The sequence below is a fragment of the Phyllobates terribilis genome, unplaced genomic scaffold, assembly GCF_046119375.1.
Source record: "Phyllobates terribilis strain yellow unplaced genomic scaffold, ASM4611937v1 Scaffold_2__4_contigs__length_985480577, whole genome shotgun sequence".
Lineage (NCBI taxonomy): Eukaryota > Metazoa > Chordata > Amphibia > Anura > Dendrobatidae > Phyllobates > Phyllobates terribilis.
Window position 1 is genome coordinate 936,179,607 of NW_027362762.1, and position 16,985 is coordinate 936,196,591.

The 16,985-nt window shown below is 48.5% G+C and overlaps 1 protein-coding gene across 1 annotated transcript; it reads left to right on the plus strand.

Moving 5' to 3' along the window:
* Nucleotides 1-1,419: 1,419 nt before the first annotated feature.
* On the plus strand, nt 1,420-16,766 carry LOC141237983 (carbonyl reductase [NADPH] 1-like). Its single transcript, XM_073668383.1, has 3 exons — nt 1,420-1,803; nt 13,658-13,765; nt 14,340-16,766. The coding sequence occupies exons 1-3, from the start codon at nt 1,518-1,520 to the stop codon at nt 14,774-14,776; spliced, it is 831 nt and encodes a 276-aa protein (XP_073524484.1). The 5' UTR covers nt 1,420-1,517; the 3' UTR covers nt 14,777-16,766.
* The last annotated feature ends 219 nt before the right edge of the window (nt 16,767-16,985 follow it).

The window sequence follows — 16,985 nt, forward strand, 5'->3', positions numbered from 1 at the left end:
TTCATCTTGGTAGACTGATAAAGATAGGCAGAAAAGTACTAAGGGCTTAGTGTGCTTATTCCTGAACAGCTGCTAACAGGTATAAGAAACACTAATTTTATAAAGTGTGGACTAGACTTTAATATGAGCTAATGTGGCCTACACAACTGTAAAGTGGAGTGTTTGGTGAACTTTATTTAGGTTTTTTTTGTCACAAAAAGACACTGGATGTGCCTAAAGATGTAATAACGATAGTATCACAAACTTTTTGTAGCTATTACAATGTAGGAAGGTAACCTACAATGCAATAGATGAGGCTGCAAAAAATAGGCTAATACTAATCTGGCTGGGGCTGCAGGGCCCAATGCTGCAGAAAGGCTCCTCTAACTACTCCTATATAGTGTGTTTGGAACCAATTTAGCTGAATACGGATGGAACCACCACACTAATAGGAGAAATCAGGAAAAATTATGAATTGGCAAAAAAGGACAATGTATGAGGCAGTGACACACACTGAGTGCACTACAACCAGACGTGGTTGAAGCACACACTACAGGGTGAGCTGCACTCACACACCAGACCTTGCAGACAGCGGTGAACAGTACAGATGCAGAGCACTGTGCACTAGCGCTGCAAGACCAAAAAAATTTCTCTATCTACTCCTATATAGTGTGTTTGGAACCAATTTAGCTGAATACGGATGGAACCACCACACTAATAGGAGATATCAGGAAAAATTATGAATTGGCAATAAAGGACAATGTATGAGGCAGTGACACACACTGAGTGCACTACAACCAGACGGGGTTGAAGCACACACTACAGGGTGAGCTGCACTCACACACCAGACCTTGCAGACAGCGGTGAACAGCACAGGGAACTGTGCACTAGCACTGCAAGGCACAGTGATTTATAAAGTAGCTTGGGTAAAGCAGAATAGACCAAATAGGTAGCTAAAACTGTCCCTCAGAACAACAGCATCCTATCCCTAACTGAACTCACAGCAGAGTGAGCTCAAAATGGCGGCGGCGGCTTTTAAAGTGCATCATGACATCATTTCAGCAGCCAATCACAGCCATGCCATTAGTTAAGATGCCTACATGCCTAACAGGATGTGCCCACACTTCTTAGGATCCTCATTGGCTGAATAAAATGAAAATGGCTCATTGCATTATGGGAACTTCCGATTCTGGTATACGATATTGCAAAAGTATCGGAATTAAGTATCGGAATTCCGATACCGCGAATATCGGCCGATACCTGATATTTCAGTATCGGAATGCTCAACACTAGTCACCATGAATACAAAAAGTGTCCCAGCTGTAGCTCTGTGAAGCAGAGTATCTCACTTCCCTTTGCCACGCTGGATGTCAACATATTCTAAGGCTCATAATAATCATTACTCTAACTGTATGATCTGCTGTCCTGGCTTACTCTTCTGTGGGTGGAGCTTTTGTAATAAATTCCAGAAGCCACTAACCGAACCAGATGACAACATATTTACCAGGTCTAGTACATTCTCATTCGAGGCTTTGAGTATGGCTGGAGAGCGGGTTGCAGTAGTCACAGGGGGCAATAAAGGGCTCGGACTGGCTGTGGTCAGGGCCCTGTGCAAGCAGTTCGAGGGAGACGTGTATCTGACAGCCAGGAACCCAGAACTTGGAGAAGAAGCTGTCAAGACCCTGAAGAATGAGGGGTTGTCCCTGTTCTTCCATCAATTGGATATTACCGACGTGACCGGCATCCGGGCTTTGCGGCACTTCTTGATGGAAAAGTATGGTGGTCTGGATGTTCTAATCTATAATGCTGGAATCGCATTTAGAGGTACGGTCTGTCCTATTAGAGCCAGAAATCATAACACAGTTTATTGCTATAAGACGTATAAAACCTGCTGTCACTGCACACACAGATCATATCATCAGTGGTGACAAACAAGTTACTTGGGAATAAGCCAAAAAAAAGAGAGATTTGTACTTTGAGGCAAGATATCAACTCCAAAGCACAGCTTTAGGGTATGTGCACGACAGCAAAAAAAATGAACATATTGCACAGCAATGTAAAAACGAGATTGCTGTGTACATATTCAGCCTTTTGTTAATTCATTTAACCTCTTCAGGAAACCGTGAAGTAGTTAGAAGAAGTGGCATGCTCATTCTTCAGGTGGCTTCGTTCGGAAGCCACCCGCTCTTTATAGATCAAGAGATGTTGGCAAAACTGCCAGATAAGTTGCTTGAGAAAAAAGACTTGACGGTTCTTTCCTGAAGAGGCTTTGCCTAATAAAACCTTGGATTCATCATCGAAATTAAGATATCCCCGTAGGTGGGTTTGTTACCTAATGGAGTCCATGGTCTCCTTGTAGTAAGGCCTTCTTTTTAGATCAGATCCCCACCGTGAGATGCTCTGAATTGGATGAGTCCAACTTTACCAGTTCCTCTACTGATTTGCTATACCTCTTCTTTTACTTACACATAGTCCTGCTATTTTCAGTCTTCATAGGATCTCTCCAGTGGTTTAACTAGTCATGGTGCAGGGCTTGCAGTCACCCTGAAACCTAGGGGAGCCTAAAAGCTCCCTTTGACCCATGTGAGAAGACCAATACTGTCTTGTTATGGTTGGGCACCACAAGCTTCAGGTTTGACCCCTCCCAGTCCTGGAGACTATGTCTCACCAAATACTTACATACCTTAGAAGAAGCCACTGTGGCTCCTGGAGAGAAAAAAAAATCAAATTTGCTCTCCTCTTGTCTTTAATGGTTTATGAAAAGCTTGTACAACGATGTAGTCTCATGGCTGTGCCCCAGAACTCGATCCGCTGATCTCTGGCTGTGGGCAGGTTTCCCTCTCTGTTTGACCACAGCCTGATTTGTATCTTTCCAACTTTTCCATAATGCTTTTGTCTTTGCTTTGCGGTGTTGCTTCTAGGCAGGTATTTTCACTTCCTCCTTTTGTTTTATCCTATCACATCTTAGAACGGGCTATTTATTCTCTCCTGGCACATGCAGTCTTTCCTGGCTATATTCCAAGTTAGGTGGATATTTGGAGTCCCAGCTCCTCAGTGAAGGATTATCTTGCTGAGGTTTTCTCCATTGATTCTCCTGCAGTTTGTGTATTCCCCTTCTCAGCTCTGTTTCCATTTTGTTACATTTAGGGTCTGGGGGTTTCCACATATACCAAAGGTCCTTTTGGGTTCCTTTCTTTTACTTCCATTATTCATAACACTTCTTTAGCCCTGTGTCTCGCCCTCTGTCTGTGTGCACTCTGTTCTGTTGTTGTTGTTTTGGGTTACACTCTATGTATAGTTGAGGGTGCAGTGCAGGGCTGACACTAAGAAAAGATACTAAGAAACAGGCATTCCTAACATGTATTAAAGCTGTCAAACATTCGCAAATCATGTGCACGGAGTGACTGAAACATCATAACACCCGAGCATGCTGAAGATACTCGGAAAACACCCGAGCATGCTCGTAAATTTCGAGTAACGAGCATGCTCGCTCATCACTAGTGGTAGGTTTTGGAGAATTTTTTTTTATCCTGAAGCCTTTCCTGAAGTTATTTTGATGATGTTTTAAGAGTTCTGGAATAGTTTTTTTTTCTTGAAGAGTTTTATGCAGTATTTTGATTGAACAGTGCCTAGTTTGGGGGATATACTCAGTTGTCTCTTAGCTTCTAGCGCTCACTTACTCCTTCGGCCTTGCTCATTGGTCCTCCGCAACCACTCCACAGGATGGCCACACACTGGACCTCATATTCACCTGCCTCTGTTCCCTATCGAACCTCTCTAGCTCACCTCTCCCCTGTCTGACCACTCATTCTCTTCCCTCTCCTCTCCAGGTGCACAATCCCCACTCCACAAACTTGCACAGCCTTGCAGAAATCTCAAATACCTTGATTTACAGTCACTTTCTGAGTCCCTTCTCCCAGTTACAGACATAGGTTCCATACACGATGCAGATGCTGCTGCCGCTTTATACTACACCACAACAGCTGCAGCTCTCAATTCGGACGCCCCTCACATACCAAAGCTCGCTCAATCAACAGGCAACCCTGGCACCCCAGCCTGACTAAAGAACTGAGGTGTGCTTCCAAGGCTGCGTAGCGGAAATGGAAAAAGTCCTATTCCAACAGGCACCTCATCACATACAAAGTGTCCCTTACCACTTTCAAGTCTACACTCACTGCAGCAAAACAAACCTACTTCTCATCCCTCATATCCTCCCTGTCTCATAACCTTAAACAGCTATTCAACACTTTCAATTCTCTCCTCCGTCCCCCAGCGCCTCCTCCTTCTCATCTAAACTGAAGACTTTGCCACATTCGTCAAGCAAAAGATTGATAACATCAGAGAAAGTTTTGGCCTATAGTCCCCACAGCTCTTCCTCATAACTACCCAGCCCTCCTCCTCCAAAACCAGCTTCTCCACCATTACAGAAGATCAACTTTCCTCTCTTCTCTCCAGATCACATCTCACCACCTGTGCACATAACTCGATCCTGTCCCACCTCATCCCAAGCCTCACCACAGTCTTCATCCCAACCCTAACCCATCTCCTCAATCTATCACTAACAACTGGTGTTTTCCCCTCATGCTTTAAACATGTGTGGCGCCCCTGCGGTTCAGTCGCCACAGAGGTACTGCATCTCACCCAGAGGTGTGGTATCCCACTCTCAGGTAAGGATGGAGTACTGCCCGGGACCCACACACTTGTATCCATTACACTCCACTTCAGAGGGAAGGGCGAGATTGCTCCTAAGGGAGAGCGCAGTCTCTGATCCCTAGCTGGATGGTGGAACCATGTAGTGGGTGTGGGTGGAGGAAGTAGTTTAGGGGAGCACTTCAGTAGGAGTATAAGAAAGCAGGGAACCATCTAGAAGGAGTTCAGTGAGAGCGGAGTCCTGCTCAGGAGAGCAGTGGAGGAGGTCCAGGCTCCTGCCTCCAGTGCTTGGAGCAGGAGCTGAGAGGAGTGGGGCCTAGTAAGAGAGGCCCAGGAAAGAGAGAGAGAAGAGGACGGGAGCAGAGGGAAGGCTCCAGAGACAGATGGGGTCCTAGGGGCACGGTGAGTGCGGATGCCACCCGTGCGCCTGAATCCACACGAACATGGAGGGATCAGGCCGCAGAGGGGACCGGCCCCTAAACTAGTGAAGAAGAATCAGGCTCAGCAAGATAACCGGAGGCTACTGTACTTTCAAGGTGCAGCTGCCAACCACCACAATAACATTGCCGAAAAGGTGGCCTCAGAGGGTCCAGGGGACTGCACGTCGCCCGAAAAAGATCTGAGGCTACCAGCTTGGGACACTGATTGTGAGGAGCAGGGCAGGAGGGTGAGAGCCAGCGCAGGAAGACGACCGAGGAAGGCACATAGAACGGGATCCCGTTTAAGTACTCCTGAAATACCTGAGAGCTGCCGAACCCCTTCCTTGGTGAACGCAGGACGATGTGGGAGGTTACACACTGGCCTTGGTAACCTGGAGTCTTGAACAACTGTGAGTAAACCTTGAAGACTGCACCCCACTGTGGCCTAGAATTATTATCTGCGCCATCCCCTGCACTACACTGCACAGCAACATCTACCTCATTAATCATCACTGCACTACCCTGGAGCATAGCTCTACCTGTGGAGAGCTGAACCAACTCTGCTGCGTCACCATCAGCTCCAGAGGATCTGCACTGCAGCGGCGGCTCCATATAGCCGCATACCACAGGTGGCATCACAAACATTAAACTATAAAATCCCCTTTTATTGACCGCCCTGGGTCAAGGACCGGGTCACTGCCACTGTGACATCCCCTGTACCGACCGGCCCGGCACCGAGTACCCCACGGCCCAGGGGACAAGTCACATGCGTTGATCACAAATCCTCAAAAACCCTCCCTTGACCTATCCTCTGTGTCTAGCTATCGCCCCATATCACTTCTGCCCTATGCCTCAAAACTACTGGAATAACACATCCATCTTGAACTGTCCTCCCACCTCTCCTCCTGCTCCCTATTTTACCGCTTACAGTCTGGCATCCAACTGCATCACTCCACTGAAACTGCCCTGACTAAAGTCACCAATGATCTACTAACCCCCAAATCCAAGAGACACTACTCTGTTCTTTCCTTCTGGACCTGTCATCTGCTTTTGACACCGTGGACCATTTCCTCTAACTACAGATTCTCTCATCTCTTAGCATCACAGACTTGGCCCTATCTTGGATCTCTTCATACTTAACAGACAGGACATTCAGTGTCTCCCACTCACACACCACCTCCTCATCTCACCCCCTATCTGTCGGTGTTCCCAGGGCCGGCTCCAGGTTTTTCTGGGCCCCGGGCGAAAGAGTCTCAGTGGGCCCCTTAACACGTACCACGATTCATGATGCACAGATACCGCAGAGAAATATATATATATATTACAATGCAAAGATTTCACTTCTTACATTACATGAGCGATATCTATTGTAAATTCCACAATAGCTCAGAAACCGGCGAATCGCTCCATACAGAATACTGGCCCCCATAAAATGCTCCATACAGGAGACTGGCCCCCATATAACGCTCCATACAGGATACTGGCCCCCATATAAGGCCCCATACGGAATACTGGCCCCCATATAAGGCCCCATACGGAATACTGGCCCCCATATAAGGCCCCATATGGAATACTGACCCCCATATAAGGCCCCATACGGAATACTGGCCCCTATATAAGGCCCCATACAGAATACTGGCCCCCATATAAGGCCCCATACGGAATACTGGCCCCCATATAAGGCCCCATACAGAATACTGGCCCCCATATAAGGCCCCATACGGAATACTGGCCCCCATATAAGGCCCCATACGGAATACTGGCCCCCATATAAGGCCCCATACGGAATACTGGCCCCCATATAAGGCCCCATATGGAATACTGGCCCCCATATAAGGCCCCATACGGAATACTGGCCCCCATATAAGGCCCCATACGGAATACTGGCCCCCATATAAGGCCCCATACGGAATACTGGCCCCCATATAAGGCCCCATATGGAATACTGGCCCCCATATAAGGCCCCATACGGAATACTGGCCCCCATATAAGGCCCCATACGGAATACTGGCCCCCATATAAGGCTCCATACGGAATATTTGGCCCCCATATAAGGCTCCATACAGAATACTGGCCTCCATATAAGGCTCCATACGGAATACTGGCCCCCATATAAGGCTCCATACAGAATACTGGCACCCATATAACGCTCCATACAGAATACTGGCCCCCATATAACGCTCCATACAGGATACTGGTCCCCTTATAAAGCTCCATACAGGACACTGGCCCCCATATAACGCTCCATACAGGATACTGGTCCCCTTATAAAGCTCCATACAGGATACTGGCCCCCATATAATGCTGCATGCAGGCTGTTACCCCCCACATAATGCCCCATACAGGCTGTCCCCCCCTTATAATGCTCCATGCAGGCTGTTACCCCCCACATAATGCCCCATACATGCTGTCCACCCCCCCTTATAATGCTCCATGCAGGCTGTTCCCCCCACATAATGCACTATGCAGGCTGTCCCCCCCCCCTTATAATGCCCCATGCAGGCTGTTCCCCACCTTATAATGCCCCATGCAGGCTGTCACCCCTCCTCTTTATAATGCCCCATGCAGGATGTACCCCCCCTCTTTATAAGGCCCCATGCAAGATGTCACCCCCTCTCTTTATAATGCCCCATGCAGGATGTCACCCCCCTCTCTTTATAATGCCCCATGCAAGATGTCACCCCCTCTCTCTATAATGCCCCATGCAGATTATCATCCCCTCTCTTTATAATGCCCCATGCAGGATGTCACCCCCTCTATTTATAATGCCCCATGCAGGCTGTCACCCCCTCTCTCTATAATGCCCCATGCAGGCTGTCACCCCTCCTCTTTATAATGCCCCATGCAGGATGTACCCCCCTCTTTATAAGGCCCCATGCAAGATGTCATCCCCCTCTTTATAATGCCCCAAGCAGGATGTCACCCCCTCTTTTTATAATGCCCCATGCAGGATGTCACCCCCTCTCTTTATAATGTCCCATGCAGGATGTCACCCCCTCTCTTTATAATGCCCCATGCAAGATGTCACCCCCTCTCTCTATAATGCCCCAGGCAGGATATCACCCCCTCTATTTATAATGCCCCATGCAGGCTGTCACCCCCTCTCTCTATAATGCCCCATGCAGGATGTCACCCCCTCTCTCTATAATGCCCCATGCAGGATGTCACCCCCCCTCTCTTTATAATGCCCCATGCAGGATGTCACCTCCCCCCTTTCTTTATAATGTCCCATGCAGGATGTCACCCCCCCCCTCTCTTTATAATGCCCCATGCAGGATGTCACCCCCCCCCCCATATAATGCCCCATGCCTCCATACATTTAAAAAAATTAAAAAAAAATCAAATACTCACCTCCCTCCTCCTCACCTGCTGCCCGCTGCTCGGGTCCGAACTCCAGCGTTGCCGGCGTCGTCCCGCTCTGCGCTCCCTGTGACGGCTCAGGGGAGCGCGCGGTGGAAAGACGTCACCGCGCCCTCTGACCTGAGACGTCACAGGGAGCGCAGAGCAGGAAGAGAGCGGATCTGTGGAGGCACGGGGAGAGGTAAGTATCCGGCTGCCGGGGCCCTGAGCAGGCGACGGAGAAGGGCAGGCGCTGACACCGCTCCCCTCCACCCATAGCCCAGCGGGGTGCGCGACCGCCAGTGGGCCCCCCTGCCTGCTCAGGGCCCCGGCACTTGCCCAGGTGCGCCGGGTGCTGATGTGGTGCCAAGGGGATGGGGACTACTCGGCGCCCGGGCCTTAATGCCTGGTCTTGGGGGACGTCGCGGTGGTCGGCTCCCAGGCCCGTACCCTGGGGTCTCTCTTAAAAAAAGGGGAAAATAAAATGTCAAAGTTCGTGATGCCACCTGTGGTGTCTGGTGAGGATCACCAGCGCTGTGGCAGTCCACTGAGGCCGGTGTTACGGCAGCTTTGATGGTGTAGCTCCCCACAGGTGGAGCTAGGCCTCAGGGCAGTGATGTTTGACGAGGTGCACGATATGGCGGTGACCCAGCCAGGTCCAAGGAAGAACAGGGGACACACACGGTTTGCTTCTGTACCTTTTACTGGTGGGAATGCAGGTACCGTCCGGAGCACTGTAGGGTGAGGGGTGCACTGCAGGACTCTCCCCAGTGAGCAGGTGTAGGGCCTCCTGTTTCTTCGCCGCTTAGTGTTAGTCTCTGGCCTGCCTGGAGCTAGGCCTAACTTAGTCTCTGTTCTGCTCCAGCTGATCCTGTGGTAGGGCCTTCTGTTGGAGTACACACTCCCTGGTATATGGGGGCTTCTGTAACTCCTGACCCTGGTATAACAGTCAGTATTTGGTATTCCTGGGACCTGTAGTTCGCCAGGGGTTCTGGTTGTCTTCTGCTGGGTATAAAGAATCTCTGCAGACTCGGACACAGTGTCCGGGATATGGTTTCTGGGGTGAGCTGGTAAAGCTCCTCTGCCCCCAATGCTACTCACTCCTCTAGCCTTCAGCCTACTAGGGCCCTCACTAGGCTATACACACTGGCAGTTAGGTGGCTGCCTCTTCTGCTGTTCTCTGAGCGTCAGCAACTCTCCTAGCTCACTTAACTCGAGTTGCTTGAGTTTGACTGAGCTCCACTGCAGACTGACCTGTTTCTCTGTGTCTCACTCTGCAGGAACTGGCTGTGGACTCCAGACTGTTCTGTCTTCACTCTCTTCCTGAGGAGAACTCACTCACAGACTCTCTCCTTCTGTGTCTGAGCAGAAAACTGCTGAATCACTGTCTGGGCTGCCTAGCTCCACCATCCCTATTTATATCCCTATCAGGCTCCCTCTGGTGGTCTGAGGTGGAAGGTGGAGGTGTGTGTATGCTCTGAGGGCCTCTTGCGGAGGAAACCTGAAATGCACCCCTCCAGGATCTGTGGCTCCATGCACAGCAGGGCGTCACACTGACGCCGGCCCTGGGTGTTCCCCAAGGTTCAGTTCTAGGACCCCTGCTCTTCTTCATCTACACCTTCAGCCTGGGACAGCTCATAGAGTCTCACAGCTTTCAGTGTAGCATCGGCGTCTCTGCCCCTTGCTAGGCAGAGACGCCGTCCCTCTCACCTCCCCGCTCCTGGCGCGGCGTCCTCCAGCGCTTCTCTCCCCACTGCTGCCGGCGCGCGCTCCTTCCCCGGCAGTGTGCTTAGGGCGCGCGCGCTCCCCCTCTCTTAAAGGGACCAAGCGCGCTGTCCTAAGGAGTCCCCGGCCAATTGTCGGAGGACCTCCCATATATAAGGCACCTCCTCCAAAATGGAGGTGCCCGAGCAAAGTTGTTGCACAGTGTCTGATCTAGGTCCCGCTTCTAGCCTGACTCCTCGTCCTGCCTGCCAGCCTGTTATCTGCCTGTTTCCTGCCAAGCCTGCCAGCCTGCTCACCTGGAGCGCTCACCTGTTACCTGCCTGCTACCTGCCTTGTCTGTTTGCCCGCACACCTGGGAGCACCCGCCAGTTACCTGCTGTGTCTGTCAGCCCGCTCACCGGGGAGCACCCGCCAGTTACCTGCTGTGTCTGTCAGCCCGCTCACCTAGGAGCACCCGCCTGTTACTTGCTGTGTCCGTCAGCCCGCTCACCTGGGAGCGCACACCTGTTACCTGCCTGTTACCTGCTGTGTCTGTCAGCCTGCTCACCTGGGAGCACCCGCCTGTTACCTGCTGTGTCCGTCAGCCTGCTCACCTGGGAGCGCCCACCTGTTACCTGCCTGTTACCTGCCTTGTCTGTCTGCCCGCTCACCTGGGAGCGCCCACCTGTTACCTGCCTGTTACCTGCCTTGTCTGTCTGCCCGCTCACCTGGGAGCACCCGCCTGTTTCCTGCCAGCCTTCCTGGAGACTCTGCCATCACTTGCTGTGACCACCTGTCTGGTAAACCTAGAGACTGCTACTTGCCCTGCTGTCATGCACTGTGACCACCTATCTGCTACCAGAGACTTCTGCCTGCTTGCCGTGTCTATCCGTCATACCGGTCAGTCCCAGCCATCTGACCCGTGGGAGCCACCTGCTCTCTTACAAGGTCGTCCCCAGAGTAGCACCTGGTCCCTCTGCCCGGATCCTCCCTGGTCACGGAGTCGTTAGCCGCCGTCTGACCAGGGTCGGTTCGGGTTGATACTTAGTCACGCCCCTCTGGGCCCCTCCTTGCACCTCGGCACAGAGGTTCCACCACCCGGACCCGTAACATTCAGTATCCCCTCTATGCTGACGACACACAGATCTACCTCTCTGGACCGATATCACATCCTTACTAAACAGAATCCTACAATGTCTGTCCACTATTTCATCCTTCTTCTCTGCTCGATTTCTAAAACGTAGCATGTTCAAAACAGAATTCGTTATCTTTCTTCCATCTCACTCAAGCCCAACAACAGACCTATCTATCAAAGTCAATGGCTGCCCACTCTCCCCAGTCTCGCAAGTTCGCTGCCTCAGGGTAACCCTTGACTCTGCTCTCTCCTTTAAACCACATATCCAAGCCCTTTCCACTTCCTGCCGACTCTAACTCAAAAATATTTCCCGAATCTGTTCATTCTTTAATCAAGAATCTGCAAAAACACTAGTGCACGCCCTCATCATCTGCCGCCTTGACTACTGCAACCTCCTGCTCTGTGGCCTCCCTTCTAACACTCCCGCACCCTTCCAATCTATCTTAAACTCTGCTGCCTGACTAATCCACCTGTCCCCCCGCTATTCCCCGGCCTCTCCTCTCTGTCAATCCCTTCACTGGCTCCCCATTGCCCTGAGACTCCAGTTCAAAACCCTAACAAAGCCATCCACAACCTGTCTCCGCCATACATCTGTGACCTAGTCTCCCGGTACTTACCTGCATGCAAAATCCGATCCTCACAAGATGTTCTTCTCCACTCCCTTCTTATCTCCTCTTCCCACAATTGCATGCAAGATTTTCCCTGTGCATCCCCCCTACTCTGGAATTCTCTACCCCAACATATCAGACTCTCTCCTACCATAGAAACCTTCAAAAGAAACCTTAAGACCTACCTCTTCCAACAAGTCTACAACCTACAGTAACAACCGCTCCACCATACCGCTGCACGACCAGCTCTACCTCCACCTACTGTTTCCTCACCCATCCCTTGTAGACTGTGAGCCCTCGTGGATAGTGTCCTCTCTCCTCCTGTACCAGTCACTGACTTGTATTGTTCGTGATTATTGTGCTTGTTATTTTATGAAGTATACCCCTTTTCTCATGTAAAGCGCGATGGAATAAATGACGCTATAATAGTAAGAATAATATGTTTCCCCTGTAATTCTTTAGAAAAAGCAACCCATAAAACAGCAGTGTCAAAACAATATTGTTGTGCACATTCCAACTTATATCACTTCTTTTAACCGATTCAGCCGATTCAGGGTGTAAGGCAGCGCTAGACATCATAATGGGGGATACTCGCTTCGCTGCGACAATCAATGCACACGTGCAATGTCTTTCTGGTATTTTCTCAATACAGCAGTTTATTACTTCATAAACCGCATATGACCGGGTCCAACTCAGTGGCACGCCGACACACATATATACAATATTCATGAGCCAAGTGACACACTGGCCCACTTGCTCCAGGTACAGCCTTCCGCAAGGTAATCATATAGCAATGTCCATATAACATAGTGCATTACCTTTGCCGGGTTTAGCTGCTGCAGTCCATTAGGCTTGCCACCACTGTGGCTTTGCGGCTTCCCAGGTAGGGGTCTCCAGCCGTCGTTCCCTCAAAGGCCACTGACATCCACACAGGATCCAGGCTCTGCCTTTCAGGACTCTTCATCAAGCCTCTGCCTTCCAAGGCCACTAGCATCCACACAGGATCCAGTCTCGACCTTTCAGGCTGCCAGGTTTCACTCGGCCTCACTAGGCCTCACACGATCGGTGTCCCTCACACACGGGAACAGGCTTTACGCCTCTCTCAGAACACACCTGTCTCCCATCAAGCAGGGTTTATATATGCATCCCGTGCACACACACACATACTGACAGGACCTTGCTGATGTCACAGTCATGTGATCAGACAGACATTCTGTGCACGCAGGACCTGTGCTATGTCACAGTCATATGATCAGACAGACATTCTGTGCACGCAGGACCTGTGCTATGTCACAGTCATGTGACCAGTCACCTGAGGGGGAAGGTACATGGTCAGGTAAAACACATCCTGGACCATTACCGTAATGTCAGCAAGTCGCTGCATTACAAGGGTTTGGAAACACTGAAGCTATCAAGTGACATGCTCATCCTTTGGGCGGCTTCCGCATGTAAGCCACTCCGTTTTTATACTTCACAGAGCAGAGGTAAAGATAGTAGATGGAGCCGCCTCAGGAAAACGGCCGCCAGCGGTTTCCTGAAGCTGTTTCGCCTGGGAAAACTCAACAGCTGCTCCAGTGTCTAAATGACGCCATGTGTTAACAACACCTTAGTCTTTTTTCATGCTGCCATCTGTGGCTACATTTGTAGTCTCCGTCAGCAATTTTATCAGGTTTGACAGGAAGAATCAAAATTACAGTGACCATAGTCCATGACCAAACCAGACAACGAGTCAGATGGTGGTGATATCAACAGATTCGACAGAGCATTATTACTTTGGTTATATAGCTCAACATGTAATACGTTTTTACGTCTATCCTCATCAGCTGCTGACACAACTCCATTTGGAATCCAAGCAGAAGTAATTCTGAAAACCAACTTTTTTGCTACCAGGGATGTTTGCCATGAACTGATACCACTGATAAGGCCAAATGGTAAGTGTAGGGTGTTCATGTGTTGTATTTTACTTTCTAATATTCCTTGTAATGCCTTCATTCTTGTACAGTTTATGAAGAGATGCACAGTAGTGAGTAAATAATGCTAATAGTAGACAGCTACATTCTCTCGAGACCACTGGAGTCTTCGGGATCTGCAGTGATCATCTGATCGTTGGGGAAGGCAGCCACTACACAGGGACAGCCCCGAATATGTATTTCATTTCTTGTAGCTATCCCATCTCGCATCCCGTTGGAGTGTTCTACAAGATTTGTGACCATTCTTTCCAATCGGTAATTTAAAAAATATATATTACTAGTTCAGAATGTCCAAGTTCTGGGTTGTTCAGGTAAATATTGAGAACCTATCTTTAGGATAGGTCATCAATGTAAGATCAATGAATGTCCAACACCCGAAACCCCCATCAATCGGCTATTTTCGGCTCTGGTGATGGAATAGTATAGAGGTTGTTACCGAGAACTGTAGCTCAGTTTTTGTCAATGACTCATTATTGTCCTTTTTTTCCTCCATGGATAAATTTAGGGTTTAATATCTTCATGTCTTTCCCAATAGGAAGAGTTGTTAATGTCTCCAGTATTTTCAGCCACATGAGCCTTCAAAAGTGCAGCCCCAAACTTCAGGAGAGATTCCGCAGTGACACGATCACAGAGGACGAGCTGGTGAAACTGATGGAGAACTTTGTGGAAGATGCCAAGAAAGGAATACATGAAGAAAAGGGTTGGCCAAACTTTGCTTATGGGGTGTCCAAAATCGGGGTTACTGTTCTGTCTAGGATTCATGCACGAGAACTGAAGGAGACCAGGAAAGGAGAGGGCATTATTGTCAATGCCTGCTGCCCGGGGTGGGTGAGGACTGGTATGACAGGTCTTGATGCCACCAAGTCCCCAGATGAAGGTGCCATTACCCCAGTATATTTGGCTCTTCTTCCTACTTCAGTAAATTCACCCTATGGGGAGCTGATCAGCGATAAGAACATTTTGACTTGGTAACCCCAGAGAAAAACACTGGTAGCAAAAGCCTGCCTGATTACAACCAGTGTTGAAATTTTACAAAAATAATATATCTTCTTGGTGGCTATTTTCCACTGCATTTATGGCTCCAATACTTTGTTTGCACAAGTTTTTTTTTCTCTTGAAAATAATTAAATATTTTTAATTAAACTGCATATTTTTGCATGAATATTGATTGGATGACCAGGGCCTTAGGCAGCAAGCTATGTAGAGCCACCACCACCTTGTCATTTTATTCTAGTCTTTACAACCTACATAATTCCACCATATAGTGCCTAGACCACACTGCCGTATGTAGCCCACATGATGCCACCATAAATAGCCCTCATAATAAATACCACTCATATTATGTCTCCATAGAGTGCCTAAATAATATTTAGTATTTTAGTTTGCTCCTACCATTTGGGATTTCAGTGTAAGTGGTAAATCCAGGAGCATAAGTGGTAAATCCAGGAGCATAAGAAAAAAATAAGTCTGCGCACATAGAGTAGTGTTCAAAATAATAGCAGTGTGTTCATGTGACATACAGAAGTAGTGCTTTTGCAGAGTGTGACATACAGAAGTAGTGCTGGTGCTTTAAAAGCATTCAGCAACTATTAGAAGTAACACAAGCACAGGAGACAGGAAGTGTTGTGCTCCAGAAGCATCCAGCAACTAGAGGAGTTAACACAGTCACAGGAGAAGGGGAGGGTTTTAGCAGAGCCCCAGGGGGATTGTAGGGAAGTTGTTTACTGTCTGGCTGGAGCCAAAGAGAAAGGTGGGGTGTGTGTTCTGTATCTCACAGAAGCGCCCCTGCAAGTGAAAAGGATTCAAGTCAGGAGTGAAGCTAAGCACAGGTCAGGTAGAGTTCCTGAACTAGCAGTGCAGAGTATTGTCAGGCATAAAGATAAGGACTGGAGGAAATGGTGTCACAGGGATCATCTCGCTCAGCAAACCCCCCCCCCCCCCGCCTCCATCTCACTGTGCTGTAAAGAATGCTGTGTTCATTAATGTACCTTTTCATTAGAACTGTGCTGTCCTGTACTACTGGGAAGACTGTGAACTGCTGTGCTGCTAAGGAAACTGTACTGTTTGTCACTGGAGCCTGTTGCTCATAAGACCTAACTTGCACTGGCTGTGCGGCTTCTTATTAAATGCTACTGTTATACTGTTTATGAGGACTCTTGTCAAGTGTGTCTGGTCAGCAAGTGAAACAACCTACATGTCTGTGCCTGAGGGTCAATACCCCTGTGTGCCTGAGAGAAGCTGCAGCACATGGTCTATGGTCACCCTGAGTAATAGTTGCCCCAGGATTCCAAAGAATTCATGTAACCTGTCTCGTCCCTATCTGAACCTAGCGGCGTGCGTGTAACATTCAAAAACATGAGTTAAGCACAAAATCTTTTCAAATCATTAAGAGAAATGTATATAATTGTTAAGTACTTTACAGAAAATAGCAAAAAATATACATTGGGCTGTTCTAAAAAATAACACAAAAAGTCCCAGATCAGGCATTATTCATATAAATACCGGGGGGGCACAGCCATGATGAAGCTGTAACACTGAAAAGCGAAACGTGCGTTGAGGTCCAAGGGGGTTCCTGTGAGCCAGCCTGCTGCACTGTTCTTTTTCTTCATCCTGCTCTCTGGTAAGCCATGGTCATTATATTGGATATATTGGATAGACACATTACCTATGTACTCATAACAGTTTAATAATGACCTGGTTATGCTTATCTGATTCATGCACTCTGTGTGATGATAACCTGCTAATTTAAAGCCCATTTTTGGTATATACACACCTGTGTCGCTTAAAGGAAAAGAATCTTTTTCTAGTATAGGTCTGTGCAGGATTGAAAATATACACCGATAACTATATGCATTGCTGTGCACACATTTTGTACCAATTTTTTTTGTCTGTTCTGTCTGTATTTTATCTATTTATGTCTTTTAATATATACCCAATAAAAATTGCTTTTATTTGCATCCATTCCTCCTGATTTGTTAAATGTTCTAAAAAATAGCAGTGCCTGCATTTGTCTTTACAAACTCGTAATATGTACTCTTATTTTTGAAGATTTGGCTTCCTGTGAATCACTAACCTAATATTTAATTGTATACCCACAATTTTTTAGAACTGCTTCACATCTATGTTGCATAGAGTCAACAAACTTCTGGCACTTGTCAACTGTTATTCCAGCCCAGGATGG

Coding starts and splice junctions, on each gene's coding strand:
- LOC141237983 (XM_073668383.1), top strand. CDS start 1,518: ATGGCTGGAGAGCGGGTTGCAGTAGTCACAGGGGGCAATAAAGGGCTC. Junction 1,804..13,657: donor TGCTGGAATCGCATTTAGAG/GTACGGTCTGTC, acceptor TATCCTCATCAG/CTGCTGACACAACTCCATTT. Junction 13,766..14,339: donor ACCACTGATAAGGCCAAATG/GTAAGTGTAGGG, acceptor CTTTCCCAATAG/GAAGAGTTGTTAATGTCTCC.